The following is a 15,634-nucleotide window of genomic DNA, read 5'->3' as shown; positions in this document are numbered from 1 at the left end:
ACCCGCCCCGCCCGCACCTGCGCGAGAGAGGGGCTCCGGCAGCGCTATTTTCTCCCGGGCGTTGAGCTCAGGCAAGGGCGCGAACGTCACCCTGCGTCCACAGGCCTGCAGAGTCAGCACCTGCACCAGCCAGAGAAAGGACGGGCTTTTACTCAGTATGGAGAGCCTACGTTAGAGCTGCCACTCAGTGGGCAGAGCCCGGCCTTCCAGGAGCCTACACATCACCACGGGCCAGGACGAATCCCGCCCTGGGAGGGAACGTCTGGGTGGAGGCCAGGTGGCCTGATAACCCCAGGGCCAGGGTGGGCAGAGGTGTCCAGTGCAGCCCCCAGCCAGGTGCGGGGAGCTCGGGACAAAGGACAGAGGCCAAAGATGCCCCCATACCTGCATCTATGAAAGAATTCCCGGAACACGTCCCCCAGGAGGAGGAGAGGCCTTTTGTAGCCCCTCATTGTCAGCAGGCTTTGGGGTTTATGTCTTGGGTAAGGAAAACTCAACACAGCTCATTTTATTACCTGGGTCTGAGCGATTGCAAAGAGATGAGTTCTCAGTGGCGCTTATAGAGGCAGGGAGTTGGGACTCCAGGTGTTAAGTCCAGTGCTGGACCTGCCGCCTACCTGCCAGCGGTCCTGGGCAGGCCCTTGTCCCCCCTCCACCCTCCTTCCCTTCTGGAGAAGATGACCATACTGATGTGTGTCCCAGGCTGCTCCCCTAAGGCTTAATGAGGCAAATCGCCAAATAAAGCAAACACGATTTGCTCAGTAAACACCAGTTATCTAAAAAAAAAAAAAACATAAAAATAAAAACAAACAAACAAAAAAAAACCTTCTCCCAAAACTGTGGGAGGAGAGAAATAACAACTGAGAAATCCCACAAAACTCCTGCCAAAAGGTTCACTTTCAAGATAAGCAATTGAGATATCAGAGAGGGGGACTTTTTTGGTTGGAAGGCACCAAGTTGCCTTGTAACAGTAAAAGAAACAGAAAGAACATGACTCAGGTTCCGCCCTTCCAGCAAGTTCCATCCCTATCAGTTTACAGACAGCAAGAACCTTCCAGCAGGGGCACCTACCCACTGCCCTGCCCCCTGCGGATGCTGCTGTGATGCCCACCTCCCGAAGCAGGACTCTGATCTCATTTCCTGCAAGGGCCATGTACTTCTTATTTCCTCCTCTTGAGGTAGCCTGGATTGTAATGTATTTGGTTATTGTTCTGTACTTGGCTGGGCTTTTCCCCTTAACCTGTGAGCTCATTTCAAGACCAAGATTAACTTGGTCTGCAGAGTTTCAAAAAACAGAATCTGGATCCACAAATGAACATTGCCCAGATACAGATTTCAGCTCAACAGACAGAAGCATTTTCTAAGAATGAGAGTTGTGCAAACATACTCCCGGCTGCCTGGGAGGTGTCAGTTCCTGGTTGCTGGAAGTGCTCAGACAGAAGCTGGCTGTCCCTTGTCAGGAATGGTGCAAGAAGGCTCCCTCCACGGGGCAGGAGGGCAGGCTACGGCAGCACAACTCCTTTTGGCTCCAAGATTTGGACTCTAAATATAGGTCTCAGCTGGATGTAATCACAGCCCTGAAGTCACCCTGGTGTGTCTTACTTTCGACACCAAGTGCCATTTACCCCACAGAGCACGAAGGTGACGAAACAGCACACAGCTGACAAAGTGGGAAGTAAAACTCTTGGCTGCAGGTCAGACTGGATCCCTGCAGGCCCACTCGCCACCACTCATGACTGAAAACCCATCTTGTTGCCTTTTCTCACAATGTGAGCAAAAACAGTCGGCACTGGGTACATTTATTTGAGAGTAAGCTTTCCCACGCAGGTGTCAGAACTTCATCAATGTGAGTTTGATGGAGAATGCATCTCCATGACAAATCCCTAGTTTTACAGTTTAGTCCTTCAAGATATATTTAATCTGACCTACATGGTTTTCCTTGTTCATCGCTAATCTGTTGATTCTAGAACTGAACTCAGAAAGAGCAGGTGTATGATTCTAAACATTTTTTTCCTGCCAATTTATAAACAAAAGAAATGGTGTCGTGTTCAGCAAAATGTCACCTTTGGTTATTTCTTGGACCGGTGGATTAGGTTCTGGTTTATAGGGAGGGCCCCCATTTGAGAATGTGAACTTTTCAAGATACAAGCCTATTCAAGGTGGTAGAGGAAGGCAGGGGGGCACCCACCATGCAGGTGAAAATGATCGTGGTAAGAACATCCTTCAACAACAGTTAAACAGTGACACCAACCCCCATGGAGCAGAGCACAGTCCTACAGAGTCTCACTGAAGGGCCAGATGGTTCAAGAATACGAGCACTCTCTGGGAAAATGACAAAGTATTAACATGCCCAAATAAAGAACCTGCCAATCCGAGGGTGGCAAAGAGAAAAGGAGACCCCAAGGCCAATGTTGGCAGAGCCATCTGAGCCTTGTCCAGGGAGGCTGCCACAGCTAACAATGCCACACTAAGGAGTCACACACCCAGATCCTGGGTCCCAGCTGGTGAGGGTTTGGTTTCCCATGCAACATGCTCATAGGGAGAGAATGTGCAGGCTGGAGGGGAGCACCTAGGCCCCTTGGATGTGAAGCCTGTCCAAGAAAGTAGCAAACCCCTTTGGTCTTGCACATAGTGGCTAAACATTCATCTCATATGAATCTGCTGTGAGAGTTGGTCCATTCTCAACATTTTTTCAAAGCCTCTTTGGGACCCTGCAAGGCAGAGGGGTCAGAACTGTGCCAGAAGACCTCATCACCAAAGGAATGCTACCCCTCAGGGCCTGAGTGGTAGCCCGCCTACCCACTCCTGGGGGCCACTAAGAACCTAGGAACTGGCCTCTGCGGGGAAAAGAAGGGTTTTCCAGTCCTCTGAATTCCCCAAGGCAGACGCAGGCATTGGGATCCTCTTTGTCAATGCCCCAGCCTCAAGCAAGCCATCCCTGCAAGTGGCCTGGGGCTACCACACCGCACCAGGAATCAGCTGTAGCCTCCAATAAAGGTGAAGGACTAAAAGAAATGTCCTGTGGACCCACAAGAAAGCCCATCTTAGCATAACAGCCTCGAAGAAGGACAAAAGTAACTCACTCATGCTAGGGCACTATCAGTCCCCCTTCAGCCTGAGCACCTGCCCCTCTGAAATCCCCTAGCGACAGGATCTCCACACTCTGCCTTTAACTGGGCTGCCTCCCCTCCCTGTTCTAGCAGGTTGGATCAAGTCACCAGCACTTGGTCGGAATCCAGTCTTCCCTTAATGGAATTCCTGAAAGGATTTATTAATGGTGCCTTCCATGCACTTTAGATGGTCTGTCATTACAGGCCTTGTGAAATGGCTATGGAAATTATGAGAAAGCAACCCTGAATTTGAGAAAGGTGTCCAAATGCATTTTTATAGCTTAGGAGCAAACCAATACAGATAATCTGACTTGGCGCTGCCCGGAGTATTTAACCCCTTCTGGTTTTTGGCAAGGATGAGGCTGGAGGGTTGGGTTTCAAAGCATGAGGTGACATGGAGAGCATCAGAGCATCACTGTGTGGAGGCCACGGCCTGACTGCAGATAGGAAAGAAAACGCTGTAAAGCCCCAGATATGACTACGTTTGTTCTCAACCTGAACTTCGCCTCCAGGTAATCTTGGGAGGTGAATTTGATTTCTGAGAATCGCTTCACCTGTTGGAGAGAAAGCACGCCATGCACATCAACCTCCCCTTCCTGGTGAGGAGAGGGAAGCTGGAGCCTTTCCAGAGGGACAGGAAATCCCTATAAAGGGCCAACGGCCACTGACATCCAAGCAGGCCAATTAAAAGGAAAATACATCAGTTTACAGCCAAGACAACCCCAAACCATTTCATAACATGGGGCTGGGCACAGCTGTGCCTTGGCCGTCCAGTCTTGTGCCCACGTCAGGGCTAAGCACTTGCCATGCTCCTTTTTGGCCTGAAATCACACAGACCTGGTTCTGAGTTCCTTCCTCCCCAGTCTTTGTCGTTGGTCACATCTCTGAGCCTCATGTCACAGTTTTCCACGGGGAGAATACGCAGATCCTTCCTGAATTGGCCCCATGAGCCAAGTGGATTGAAGAACGGCTCTCATTCAGTCAACTATGCCTGGAAACCGCCGGGATCTCCTGGGAGATGGGCAGTGTACGAGTACCCAAGCATTCCATTTGTTCATTGTGGCAAGTCACACCCTAATAAAATGAGATCCTTGTGTGAATGGGCTCTAAAAGCAGCTTACAATAAGATCCGCTCATCCCCATCATCTTTACCTAAGAAGAATTTTATTCTGTGAATTTACTCTTAACCACATTCCTAAATATTCTCAGCATAGTGTCTACTCTGTAGGAAGCAAAGGCCGCTAAGGGTGAGGAGGAACAACTAAACCAGATCACTCTGATCTGTCCCCAACACAGTTGGTGTGACAACACCAAAGATGGTATTGTTCCGAGCCATTTGTCCCATTGGCACAACCTACGTGAGTGAATTCCTTGAGGGAGAGTAATTACTGTATCCGAAGCCGGGGAAATTATCCTTGGGGTGTACTCCTCTCTCCTGAGAGTAGTTCCTCTCACAATTATGTTCTTTGCTAGGAATCTATTACATGATCTAGTTTTCCCTCCAAAGACATCATTAATCATACGGTGAAAATGTAACTACAATTGAAAATACAAGATGTTTTGTTAAAATGCCATATTCAATGCTTAGTAATCGTCAAGCTCAAAAATTTTAAAGAATCAGTGCCTGGCATCTCCTTCTTAAAAATACCTCTACTGTTTCCCGCATGGCCTTTCTTGTAAGAATTGTAAAGTTCTCCTTCTTTAAAATAATTATGTAGGACTTCATAAAGTTATTCTGGTCACAATGCCCAACTTTGCTATGGCATTCTATGTTGAGTTTGTATCGCAGCACCATGTTTTGGGTGAAATCACGTGAGAAAAAGTCTTTCCTGGAAACAACTGGAGTGGTCCAGTGTCTTTGTAATGGGAAGGAACTTGGACTGTGAGTCAGAACAGCTGGGTCCCAGCCTGGCTCTGCCTTTGAGCGAATCAGCTCTGTGCCTGAGCTCCTGTTTCCTTTGCCCTACTGTGAAGCTTGGGACCAGGCACTTTCTTTCTTTCTTTTTTTTTTTTTGAAACGGAGTCTTACTCTGTCCCTCAGGCTGGAGTGCAATGGCACGATCCCGGCTCACTGCAACCTCCACCTCCTGAGTTCAAGCAATTCCCTTGCCTCAGCCTCCCGAGTAGCTGGGATTACAGGTGCCTGCCACCATGCCTGGCTAATTTTTTTGTATTTTTACTAGAGACAGGGTTTCACTGTGTTGGCCAGTCTGGTCTCGAACTCCTGACCTTGTGGTCCACCCACCTAGGCCTCCCAAAGTGCTGGGATTACAGACATGAGCCACTGTACCCGGCCGGAACCAGGTGCTTTCAAAACTCCTTCACTTCTTATCTTCGGAGACATCTCCCCAGCAATGCCAGGACATCCAGCCTCAGCGTGATCATTACAATTCGCTCAATGCATCAAACTGAATTTTTAAAAGGTGAAAACAATGGGCTTGATACAGACAGCAAAATGAATACACTGAGAGCAGTCAGAGAAGTAGCCCCTGACCCAGCGTCACACTTGGGGTCGCACAGAGATGATGCCAAATACAAACTCCGCCACTGTGAGAAGAGAGAAATGCAGAGCAAGGCTGGGCTCTGACTTCTCGGCCTAACCTAAGCATGGCTGGGACTGAGACCACCACCAGCAATCAGAGGGACAAAAACAGGAGAGGGAGGAACCCATCTATGGGAGGAGCAAACGAGGCCGACTTGGAGGACCAACAGGCACAGAGGCCGACCAGGAGGGTGGCGACCCATGTGGGTGAGGTCCAGTGGGATGCGGTTCCTCTTGCAGCCCCACACAAGATCCACATTTAATGCGCACTGTTATTGATTGTCCTGGCTTTTAGTTGGGGAAATATGGTACCCAAGTTGGAGCCAACTGGATGCAGCACCCAGGAGCAGGCTGGTGTTGGGAGAACAGTGGGCACAGAGAGGGCTTCTGCAGCTAGCACCCTTTGGCAGGAAAAACTCTTCAGCAATGACAATCAAACCACCAACAGCAGGAAACCCTATGGGCACCAGAGCCTCCAGGAAGAGCTCTGCTTCCTTTCTGGCTGCATGGACCCTGGCACCCCATAAGGCCCTGTGCTAGGCAAGGCGTGGCCACCGTGTCGGAGTGCACAGAGCTGGAAATTGCTGCCCTCATCCCAGGCCTGCCCCTCTTGAGCCCAGGAGCATGGACAAGTCCCTTAACCACCTTTGCCTCAGTTTCCTTTCTATTCTGTGTGCTGGAGTGATAAGCCATCTAGACTCTGAATTGCAGGCACCAGGAACAAAGGAAAGGATGGGGCACGCAGGGGAGGAGCAGCAGGGAGAGGGAAGACAGACACAGGTGCTGCTGTGGCTGGGGAGGGCAGTGGGGAGGAAGCCAGACAGCAAAACTACCCTTGGACCCCCCCCGAAGAAACCAGCAGCCGGAACACGCCAGAGACATCCTGTCTGTCAACCCCTCTGGCTCCACCCATTTCTGACTCATGGGGAGGTCCCTCGGGAGCCCATTTTGGGTTCTTCCCCTGCCTGAGCCCACAAGGTTACCGTAGGGCGAGTCTCTATCTGGTGGCCACCCCACCCAGGCTGCGCTTCTAAGAACGGACAGTTGGGGCTCCTCCCTCACTAAGAGCCATTACCAACTGGCTAACTGTGATGATTCATGTGATCAGTTTAAACACTTAGAGAATACAGGGGTGACGAGTCACATACTGGGTGATGTGGCTTGGCTCTGTGTCCCCTCCCAAATCTCATCTTGAATTGTAATCCCCACGTGTCGAGGGAGGGACTGGGTGAGAGGTGATTGGATCATGGGGGCGGTTTCCCCCATGCTGTTCTCATGATAGTGAGGGAGTTCTCATGGGATCTAATGATCTAAATGTGTATGGGCTCTTTTGCTCTCTCTCTCTCTCTCTCTCTCTCTCTCTCTCTCTCATGCCACCATGTAAGACATGCCTTGCTTCCCCTTCACCTTCTACCATGATTGTAAGTTTCCTGAGCCCTCCCTAGCCATGCAGAACTGTGGGTCAATTAAACCTCCTTTCTTTAAAAATGACCCAGTCTCAGGTAGTTCTTTATAGCAGTGTGAAAACGGACAAACACACGGGGTAGGGGAGCGATACTCTTCACTTGCAAACACTGGCTACAGCTGTGTGCCAGGCTTATGCCAAGACATTTCAAACCCAGATGTCACCAGGTTTCAGATGTCTACATTTCTGCATTACAGCCCATCTTCACTTTACAAGACACCATTCCCAGCATTTTCTACCATCATGACAACACTTCCAAGGCCACACATAACAGACGGACAGGAATCATTCTTTGTTGCTCACTGCTTTGCCACAAGTTGTCTATATGGACACATGAGGCCAAAACATGGCATGGTGTCCTGGTTTCTTGATACATTTTTCTATAAAATCTTGCTTTAAGTTGAGAAGGAGAAAGCTAGAACCCTATGTTGAAATTTCAACAGGATCAAAGGAGTGGGCCCACATCTGAGCCTGCCACAGAGCTGCTTTCTTAACAGAACAGGCTGGCATGCTCTGAAAATGCAAGTATCGCATCACAATGCTATACCGTTGTCTGTTGAGAAGGTGCTGAATCTGTTTCTGGTTATGCAAACATAGACATACAGTAATCCAGCCACCAACTGGGCTTACAGGTCCCAGGGACCAGTCTGTCAAAGCTCTAAAATTGTGATTGCAATGAAGACAGGACTGCCAGTGCCAAGGGTCTCAAAGACTTAGCTTCAAGAGGGTAGAAAAACAAAAAGAAGATAATAAGGAAAAGAAGGAAGACAACTAAAAATTTAAACTGTGAGTCTTGGTTGGTCTTCTTCAAAATGAAAGAAGGGCTGAATCCAGTTTTAAGTTCAAAGTCCTAAAATATTAGAATATTCCAGGGGTACCTGAGTCATTTGTATTATTCCAAAGTCCTCCCAGATTTTCAAGTTGCTTTCCATGATTCGGTAGAAACTAGGGACCACGGTTTCTTGATGAAGTCTGACACCTCCTCTGCCTGTCAGCTCCCCCAACCCACCTGTCTGATCCACTTAGGAGCAGACAATGGGTGCATGGAGCAGAAGGAGATAAAGGATAAATTCCACAAGAAGAAACAGATCAGGCTGGAAAAAAACACACCAACCCAGGGTGGCATTAACTCTACAGACTCTGAAACTCTAGAGCCAGGAAAGATTGCTGAGAAAACTCAAACTACCACTCAGCAATTCCCTGTAACATGCAACAAGCTGGTGGCAAACTCCCGCCTTGTGTGGCGTTCCAGACACCTCCGGAGCTGAGCTCCATCCTCTCTGTTTTTTCTATTTTTAAGTATACTGCTCATTTCAACAGTTTAGTTTTCTTTCTAGCCCACCACGACCACCCACAAAAGAATCCTTTCAAGATGGCTCTCTGGAGAGGTCAGTCTAGGTCGCTGGCCACTTTTTAACACTTCACGCTTGGGAGGGGGCACCTGTCTCCCATTTTGCTCTGGGCGGTTGAAAAACAGTTCCATCTTGAAAGATGGACATGAACAGCATCCACAAAAGAGAACTCTATGTGCCAGAAACGAGCACACTCTGACACCCATCAATCTTTGTCAAATTCTCCATAACGACATCGCAGAATTTCAGAGCAACCATGAACTTTGAGATCACCAAATCCAACCTGTTCATTTTATAGGTGAGGAAAATTCAGGCAGAAAGCAATAGAATAAATTGACCACCGCAGTGACCGTCGGGAAGAGAAGCTCAGCTTCCCAACTTCCAGGCCCCAGCTTTGCCTAAACAACCTGTTGCCTCCTTCAGAGGCTCCTCCCAGCTTGATACACAAAACAGCCGCCCTCCCTACCTTTCTTCCTCCACCAGGGTCCTTCAGGAACCGAGTAGGAAAGGTCCCTGAATTCAATGTTCACAGCTGCCCTCCGAGGCAAGGAGGAGAAGCGCTGGGCTTCCGTGAGGTTGTTATCTACTTTTTTCAGATGCCCATTCAGCAGGTCCGTCTCAGCGGTCTCCATGCTGCTGGACACCACCTCATCCACCGAGACACACACCGACTTGGGCTCCGTCATCTCTGCAGAGTAACTGCTGGCATTCTAGAAAAACCAGAGGAAGCAACAAGACCTGTTATAAGCTGCATCAAGAGGAAGAACATGAAGAGATTCACCATGAGGCTCAGGGTCATTGATTATTATTAGCAACACTTTTTCCACTGCAGGAGCGCCTTTGGCCCCAGGAGAAACATGCCTACCTACAGGAATTTGTCATCTCTGTCACATTTTCTTCTATTAAAAAATGCTTAAGGTAAAGTGTTATGCTGATCTACAAGTCTTACTTTGGAATCATAAAATCTAATCATAAAACTCTACTCGATGAATCATCCATTGCCTCAAAGAAGAAAACACTGGCCACCATAAGCAATGATCTGTTTATGGTCCCCTCATTTTAAAAACCTCCATAAAGACACACCAGGCGCCTAAGACATAAATAACCGAGAAAGTTTTATTTACACTGAGCTGTTTTGTGCCTCTCTCGCGTAATCTCATAAAAATGTCTCAGGAGCAATGACATCACCTGAGCTGCTGAGTTTTGTGGGGACTGGCCTTTGTACTTTGCATTTAAAATGTCCAAGTCACTTACAACTCTACTCTCTTGCTACCTCTTCATAATGGCGCTGAAAAGTCGGAATGGTTAATATTTTTTAGTCTGTTAGACAAACAAGGAAACTGAGATGTAGACAATGTAAGGACCATGTTCCAGGTCCCACAATCAAGTGAGTAGCAGAAGTTATCCCAGAATTTGAGTCATAAAAAAATATATAGGTATTCATTTCATTGCATCATGAGAGTACCTAATCGTTGGTAGCTACCATTGGCTTTTAAAGCTTCCTCTGGGAGTCAAATGAAGTATCACCGATTGCCAAGAACCCAGAAGTATCCATGCAAAGAAAGGAATATCCTTTTTTAATGGCCTGGCAACCGTGAGCAAATCAATAAGCTTCAGGTACCTTCAAAACACAGAGGAACCCTGGGGGAGCAAATTGCTGTGCTTTTTCTTGCTGTCTTCCAAATCGAGAGAGAACATCTCACAGTGCCAAAAGCACACACACACCCCCATCCGGGGCATCTTCTACCTCTGAAGTCCTTCACGAAATCAAAACTTAGCTCCTGGGCTGTAATACTCTGTGGCTAAAACTAAAGGTGCTGAGTGAAACTCTGACAAAGCTGAGCTTGGTCTACTGGTCCCGGGCGTGCGGGATGTCTCGGATGCCAGCGTAAGTGGGTTCCCGCATCCCCAAGCAGAGCTGGGAGGGTGTATGTGTGTCTGACAAGGGATCCGCACTCCTCAGGGGTCTGGTGTGATGATAAGATGCAGACCCCAAGGGAGCGACCCCGAAGCCTCCTCCCAGCTGGTCCTGATGCCCCTGTGGCAGGGTCTCTTAAAGGAGCTGCTGCACCATGCCCCTCAGCCTGCCTTCTGGGCTCCTATGCTGCTGCTTCCCCAGGTGTTTAGAGCTCACTTTGATTCCAAAAGGGCCCCGAAAGCCCCAGATCTGGGCCTTGGAGGGGGCATGTCGACAAAGCTGTGGAAAAAGACAAAGGGCTCTAGGCCTGGTTCCCCGTGTCCGTTTCCATCCCCACCTTGCCACACAAGTAAAGACAGAACGTGCTGGGTTCTGCCCAGTCCTGCTGGCAGACGTGGGCTCTGCCCCGTGACCCCCGATGGCTGTGTGTGCAGTTGAGGGTAAGGCCTAGGGGGCTCGAGCAACTCCTCTCCCATTGTGGGCCCCCTCCACCTCCAACCAGGAGGCCAGTGCCACACACCATCTGCTCCCTCTCCCCAGGCACCCATTGCGGGTACGGAGCCCCTGCGAAGCCCAGGGACAGGTGCTTCTTTCTTGTGGCTGAAGCCCACACTGATACGGGGTGAATGGCCGCCACACCAGCCATCTACGTTATCATGAGGGCCTGACTTTCTCTGCTAGACTCACTGTCTGCTCACTCACTCACTCAGTCTCTCACTCCCTCATTCACTGGACAAACTGAGCACCAGATAAAGCCCTAGGGTCAGCAATCAGACAGACAGACATGGTCCCTGACCTGGCAAGCTCAAGTTCAAGATCTGGCCCAGGCAAGAAAACAGGCAAGTAATTACAATAGGGTCAAGGCAAGAGCCAGGCGGAAAGCATAAGTGCCTCCGGATTGTTGAGAAGCTCAGCTGTGCTTCTGGATGCCTTGGTTATTTTCCTCTGGGCAGTCACCTTGAGGACTCTTGGTCAGTGCATTTTCCCCATGTGTGCCTATGATCTGCTTCTTTCATTTTGAGGAAGACCAACTAATTACAACAGGTCAAGGCAAGAGCCAGACAGAGAGCATACTATGGGTAACTCAAAAGGGATATCTAACGCAACGCAGACCCTGAGATGGGGAGACGCAGGACAAAGTCTTTCTGCAGAAATAGAATCTTAGCTGAATTTAGCAAGGTGGGATGGAGGGGTGCTGGCTCTTGGTGGCCTCTGCTAGGGAACAGCATAGACAAAGTCCCACCAGCACAAGACAGTGAAGCGTCCAGAGACCTGTAAGAAACGCGGGGGCTGGAACGTCGATTTGGGCTGGTAGGGTGGGGGCAGGAGAGCAGGGGGCTTTAGAATAAGATGAGACTAGAGAGGTAAACAAGGTGCCCATGGGGAAGGGCTTGCCAACTTGGTTAAGGGTTTTGCATTTTATCTAGAGATCTTTGGGGAGCCCTGAGGGAATAACAGGACCAGAACTGCAGAAGAGTCTCCTGCTGTGAGCCAGGTGGGGTGATGGTGGCCTGGATCCGCTGGTGGTAGTGGGGCTGAAGGCAAGGGGACAGGCCAGGAGGATAAAACTGGGTGACTAAACTGATTTTGGAGTAAGAAAGAGAGAAGCCAGAATCAAGTACTTGCAATGTAAAGTATTAAATAATAATGACTCGTGCATGCTAGGTAAGTGATTATAAACAATAGTGTTTATCGATCCAGCAATTACCATGTGCCTATTAAACTCTAGCCTATATAGTTTATGCCTCTTATTACCTCCACAACTCTAACAGGGACAGGGGCCCTGGGAGCTGGGATGACCATCTCTAGTTCGGAGGAAGTATTGGAAGCGCAGAGACATTGACTTGCTGAAGACCCTGTGATTAGGGCGTGGCCAGGCTGGGGCCCTACTCTGGGAGGCTTCCAAGTCTGAGACCACAAGCCTCTGTACTGGCCCTTGACTGTTGCTTAGCCTTCCACGGGTGAGTTGTGGGTGTTCTGGCATCTTTCAGCCCTTGTCCGTTATAGGAAAACCCACACCGGGGAAATTATGCAGCCCCACCCCCAAAATAAACCAACAGCAAAGCAATGCATACAGCTGACCACCTTCCCTCCATGGCTTCTAACAGCCTCACCCAATTAATGAAATCTTGAAAACTGTGTGATGCGAGGCAGTGGCCTGTCAGTCCGAAATAGACCAGCTCTCTGGAAACATCCTCCAATGAGAGCTGCCGGCAATGTAGGTTACAGCGCGTTTCTCCTTGGCCTCCCGAGCTCATTAAGATTAAAACAAATGCATCTCCTCTCTTCATTTTTTCCTTTCACTCTTGTGTTTCCCTATCCTACTGAAGCATCGTCTCTGACCTTCCCCCACCCCCGCACCGGGCCACATATGATTTGTGCCGCACAAGACATTGTAAGTCATAGTAAGTTCATTCATAGACGCGGAATGCCAAAGAGACCCTGTTAGGATTGTTCCTGGCTGCTGTTCGTGGGAAATTTTCCTGGGTGCTGCGCAGAGTGGCCCGTGATTACAGTTTGAACCCTGGGCAGATAGAGATGCCTATTTAGCTGGGGAGCGTCTTTAGCAGTCAGTAAGCCACCCACAGGTCATGGTGAGCCGCATTCACTCCATTTCCACCAGGAACACAGAGATAGAAACTTTTTCTCCCAGCATTAGGAGGAAGTCGGGAAACAGGAAGAGGAGCCAGTCAGCAGGACAGTTAGCATGCAGCTGTCTGTCTTCTCTCTTTGGTTCACTGCTGCCAGCCTTGGTACCCACCTAAGCATCCCAAGAATGTAAGAGGAAAATGTGCTGACCAAGAGTCCTCAAGGCGACTGCCCAGAAGAAAACACCCAAGGCTTCATACCCTTAACTGAACCAGAGACCAGATCACGCTTGAGGGGGTCACTCGCAATCCCAGAACAGCTCCAAATACCACCCTCCCACTAGAAACATTTGCCACCCCTTGCCTGCTCACTGAACTCAGGGACTCCAGCATGTTCCCCCGAGTGCCTGGCTCACCCCTAGGCACCTCCTTTGACTCACAGCTCAGAGGATCCACACCAGGATGGACCCCAGAGCAGGGAGGTGAAGGAAAAGCAAAGTGTAAGATCCCAGGTATCTCTGAAGGGCTCTTTGTTCATGACTTGGCCAGAATTTATTTTCTTTTTAATTTATTTTTCTTTTAACCCTACAGCCCCCAGAATTCCCAGGTGATCTTTCATTCAAGGACTAGCTGGGGCCTAACTCTGCTTAGCTTCTACCATCAGACTAGTGCTTTCAGGGTGGGACAGCTGTGCATGAATAGAAATGTTTAAACTTTTTTTTAAAGTACCAAGTTTTCAGGGAGGAAAATAATTTTCAAAACAAAATAATGTTCTCCAAAACAATGAGTCCAGCCTTGACTGTCTCCACGTGATAACAAAAGAGTTGAGCTCTGGAGGCTGTATCAAATATAATATAACATTTAAAAAAAATCTTGGTATTAAAAATCTGTACCTTAAAACATCGGATTCATTATTTTTCTACATGTCCATTATAGGAAAACCCACACCAAGCCACCTTTGCAGCTCCAAAAGGAATTCAGGAGTTACCTAGCATCTAATATAAGATCGATCACTTTCTCTACCTGCAACTAACATCAATAATCTCCTTCATTTTCCATGGTCAACCCCATTTAGGAATCATAATAGATGAATAAGAGCAAAAGGCAGAATTTCCAAGTGTTGCCCAAAGATTCAACCAGAGAAAAAGCAAGTGTCACCGGGAGGGAAACGGCTTTTCCGTTTTGTTCACTGCCTCTTCTACGCAGAAGCCACGCAGGGAAGACAGGGCAGCCCAGAGAGGGGAGTCAGACTGCGGGTCTCCCGCCCGGGCTCTCCCCTCCTCCACCCACCGCCTGGCCGTGTCTGCGGCCCCATTCTATGGTTTACACAAAATCATTATATAATGAGCTGGCGAGGCTCCGTATGTTCTACAGTAACCTGTTTGGAATCATAGGAGGCAGTTGTCACAGCGGAGCATGCGCAGAAACCTGGCTACTTTTTTTTTTCTCTTGAGCTGAAGGCAAGAGGTAACTGTCGGTCAAATCCTGCTCAGCCCTGCTGACTTCAAATACAGGATGCTAAAAATGAAATACAGGGGAGGGGCGGGGTGAGCCCCGGAGCGTGCCATGCACTGTGGGCTTACAGCCTCGGGGAAGTAATATCAGGGTAGTAACTACACAGATACACGGCGTGGAATACGGAAGACTTTCCATTTGTACTTTAGCTACCTACACGCTGTTAGTGTGCTGGGCATAGACATGAAGGGCCCTAGGATAAGGTGAGGTGGGTGGCTGGGGGCCTGATGATTGGCTCGTTATTTGTTCCTAATGCCAGAAAACCGGAAAGGGATATTCCTGACCACCCCTGGGAACAGCACTTACAGTAACTGTCCAGCATTGAACTCGCCGACACCCCGCCATCCCTCTCCGGAGCTGGGGGGAAGTGAGATGCGCGTCCCTGTCACCACCGTGTCTCTCTCTCCGGCGCGCGCAGAAAGGCGGCTGGCAAGAATTCGGGCTTACCCCTCGCGGGTCTCCCCGGGCCTTAGCCGCCCCCTCCCCGAGTGGGTCCGGGAGAGGCTGTCCCCGGGAGTGCAGTCGCAGGCTCCAGCTCTCTGGGGGCAGCTCCCTCTTTGGTTCCCCCAGACCTTGCCTAGCGTTCCTGGGGATGGCGCGAGAAGTCCGCGGTCCCCAAGCCCACAGCCGCGCGCGCGGGGCTCCCCATCTTCAAGCTCCTCTTCCCTCCGGCCCAAGCTGCGGCCCTTCCCCAGTCCCTAGTGCACTCAGGGTCCCAAGCGCCCCCCGCCCCCCGCCCGGAGGCCATCAGGTCAAGGCCATCAGTCCACTTGTAGGGCTGCTCGCTGCCCCCGGCCCCACTCCCGGCCCCTCCGCCTTGTCAATGTTCTCGGCCAGTACAAGGGGCATCCCGAGGCTCCAGGTGGCCCAGGCGGAGGGGCGGGGATAGCGATTGGAGCCGGGCGCCTCTGTAGGGTGCCCTGGGTCAGCGCCCAGAGGACGCGCTCCAGGGAGGGGTGTCAGGTCGAGTGTGCGAGTCTTTGTGTGTTTCCTGCTTTCCTTGAAAACAAAACCGATCCCGGGGGTCGAAGGATGCGCTCACTCACCATGGCGGTGCCGACCGAGAAAGCGGCCATCAGACAGGCCATGCCCCGGGGGCGGCGGCGGCGGCGGGGACGAGGCTTGAGCTGCGGGGCCGAGGCTG

General features: G+C 50.0%; 1 protein-coding gene across 6 annotated transcripts in view; it reads right to left on the bottom strand.

The window, feature by feature from the left end:
* ABCG1 (ATP-binding cassette, sub-family G (WHITE), member 1) overlaps nucleotides 1-15,634 on the bottom strand; it is a 95,708-nt gene that overhangs the window by 60,363 nt on the left and 19,711 nt on the right. For 2 of the 6 annotated variants that reach the window (XM_011954076.1, XM_011954080.1), the window contains exons 1-2: nucleotides 15,537-15,628; nucleotides 8,936-9,179 (exon numbers count right to left, since the gene is read on the bottom strand). In XM_011954076.1, the coding sequence (XP_011809466.1) occupies nucleotides 8,936-9,179; nucleotides 15,537-15,578 (286 nt within the window). In that variant the 5' untranslated portion in view covers nucleotides 15,579-15,628. Of the gene's footprint in view, nucleotides 1-8,935; nucleotides 9,180-14,796; nucleotides 15,016-15,536; nucleotides 15,629-15,634 lie in introns of those variants that run through there. The other 4 variants (XM_011954077.1, XM_011954081.1, XM_011954079.1 and 1 more) reach the window with 2 other exon arrangements.

The sequence above is a fragment of the Colobus angolensis genome, unplaced genomic scaffold (genome assembly GCF_000951035.1).
Source record: "Colobus angolensis palliatus isolate OR3802 unplaced genomic scaffold, Cang.pa_1.0 Scaffold38, whole genome shotgun sequence".
NCBI classification, from domain to species: domain Eukaryota; kingdom Metazoa; phylum Chordata; class Mammalia; order Primates; family Cercopithecidae; genus Colobus; species Colobus angolensis.
The sequence above is the reverse complement of the archived record's forward strand: the minus strand, read 5'-3'. Positions and strand labels throughout refer to the sequence as shown.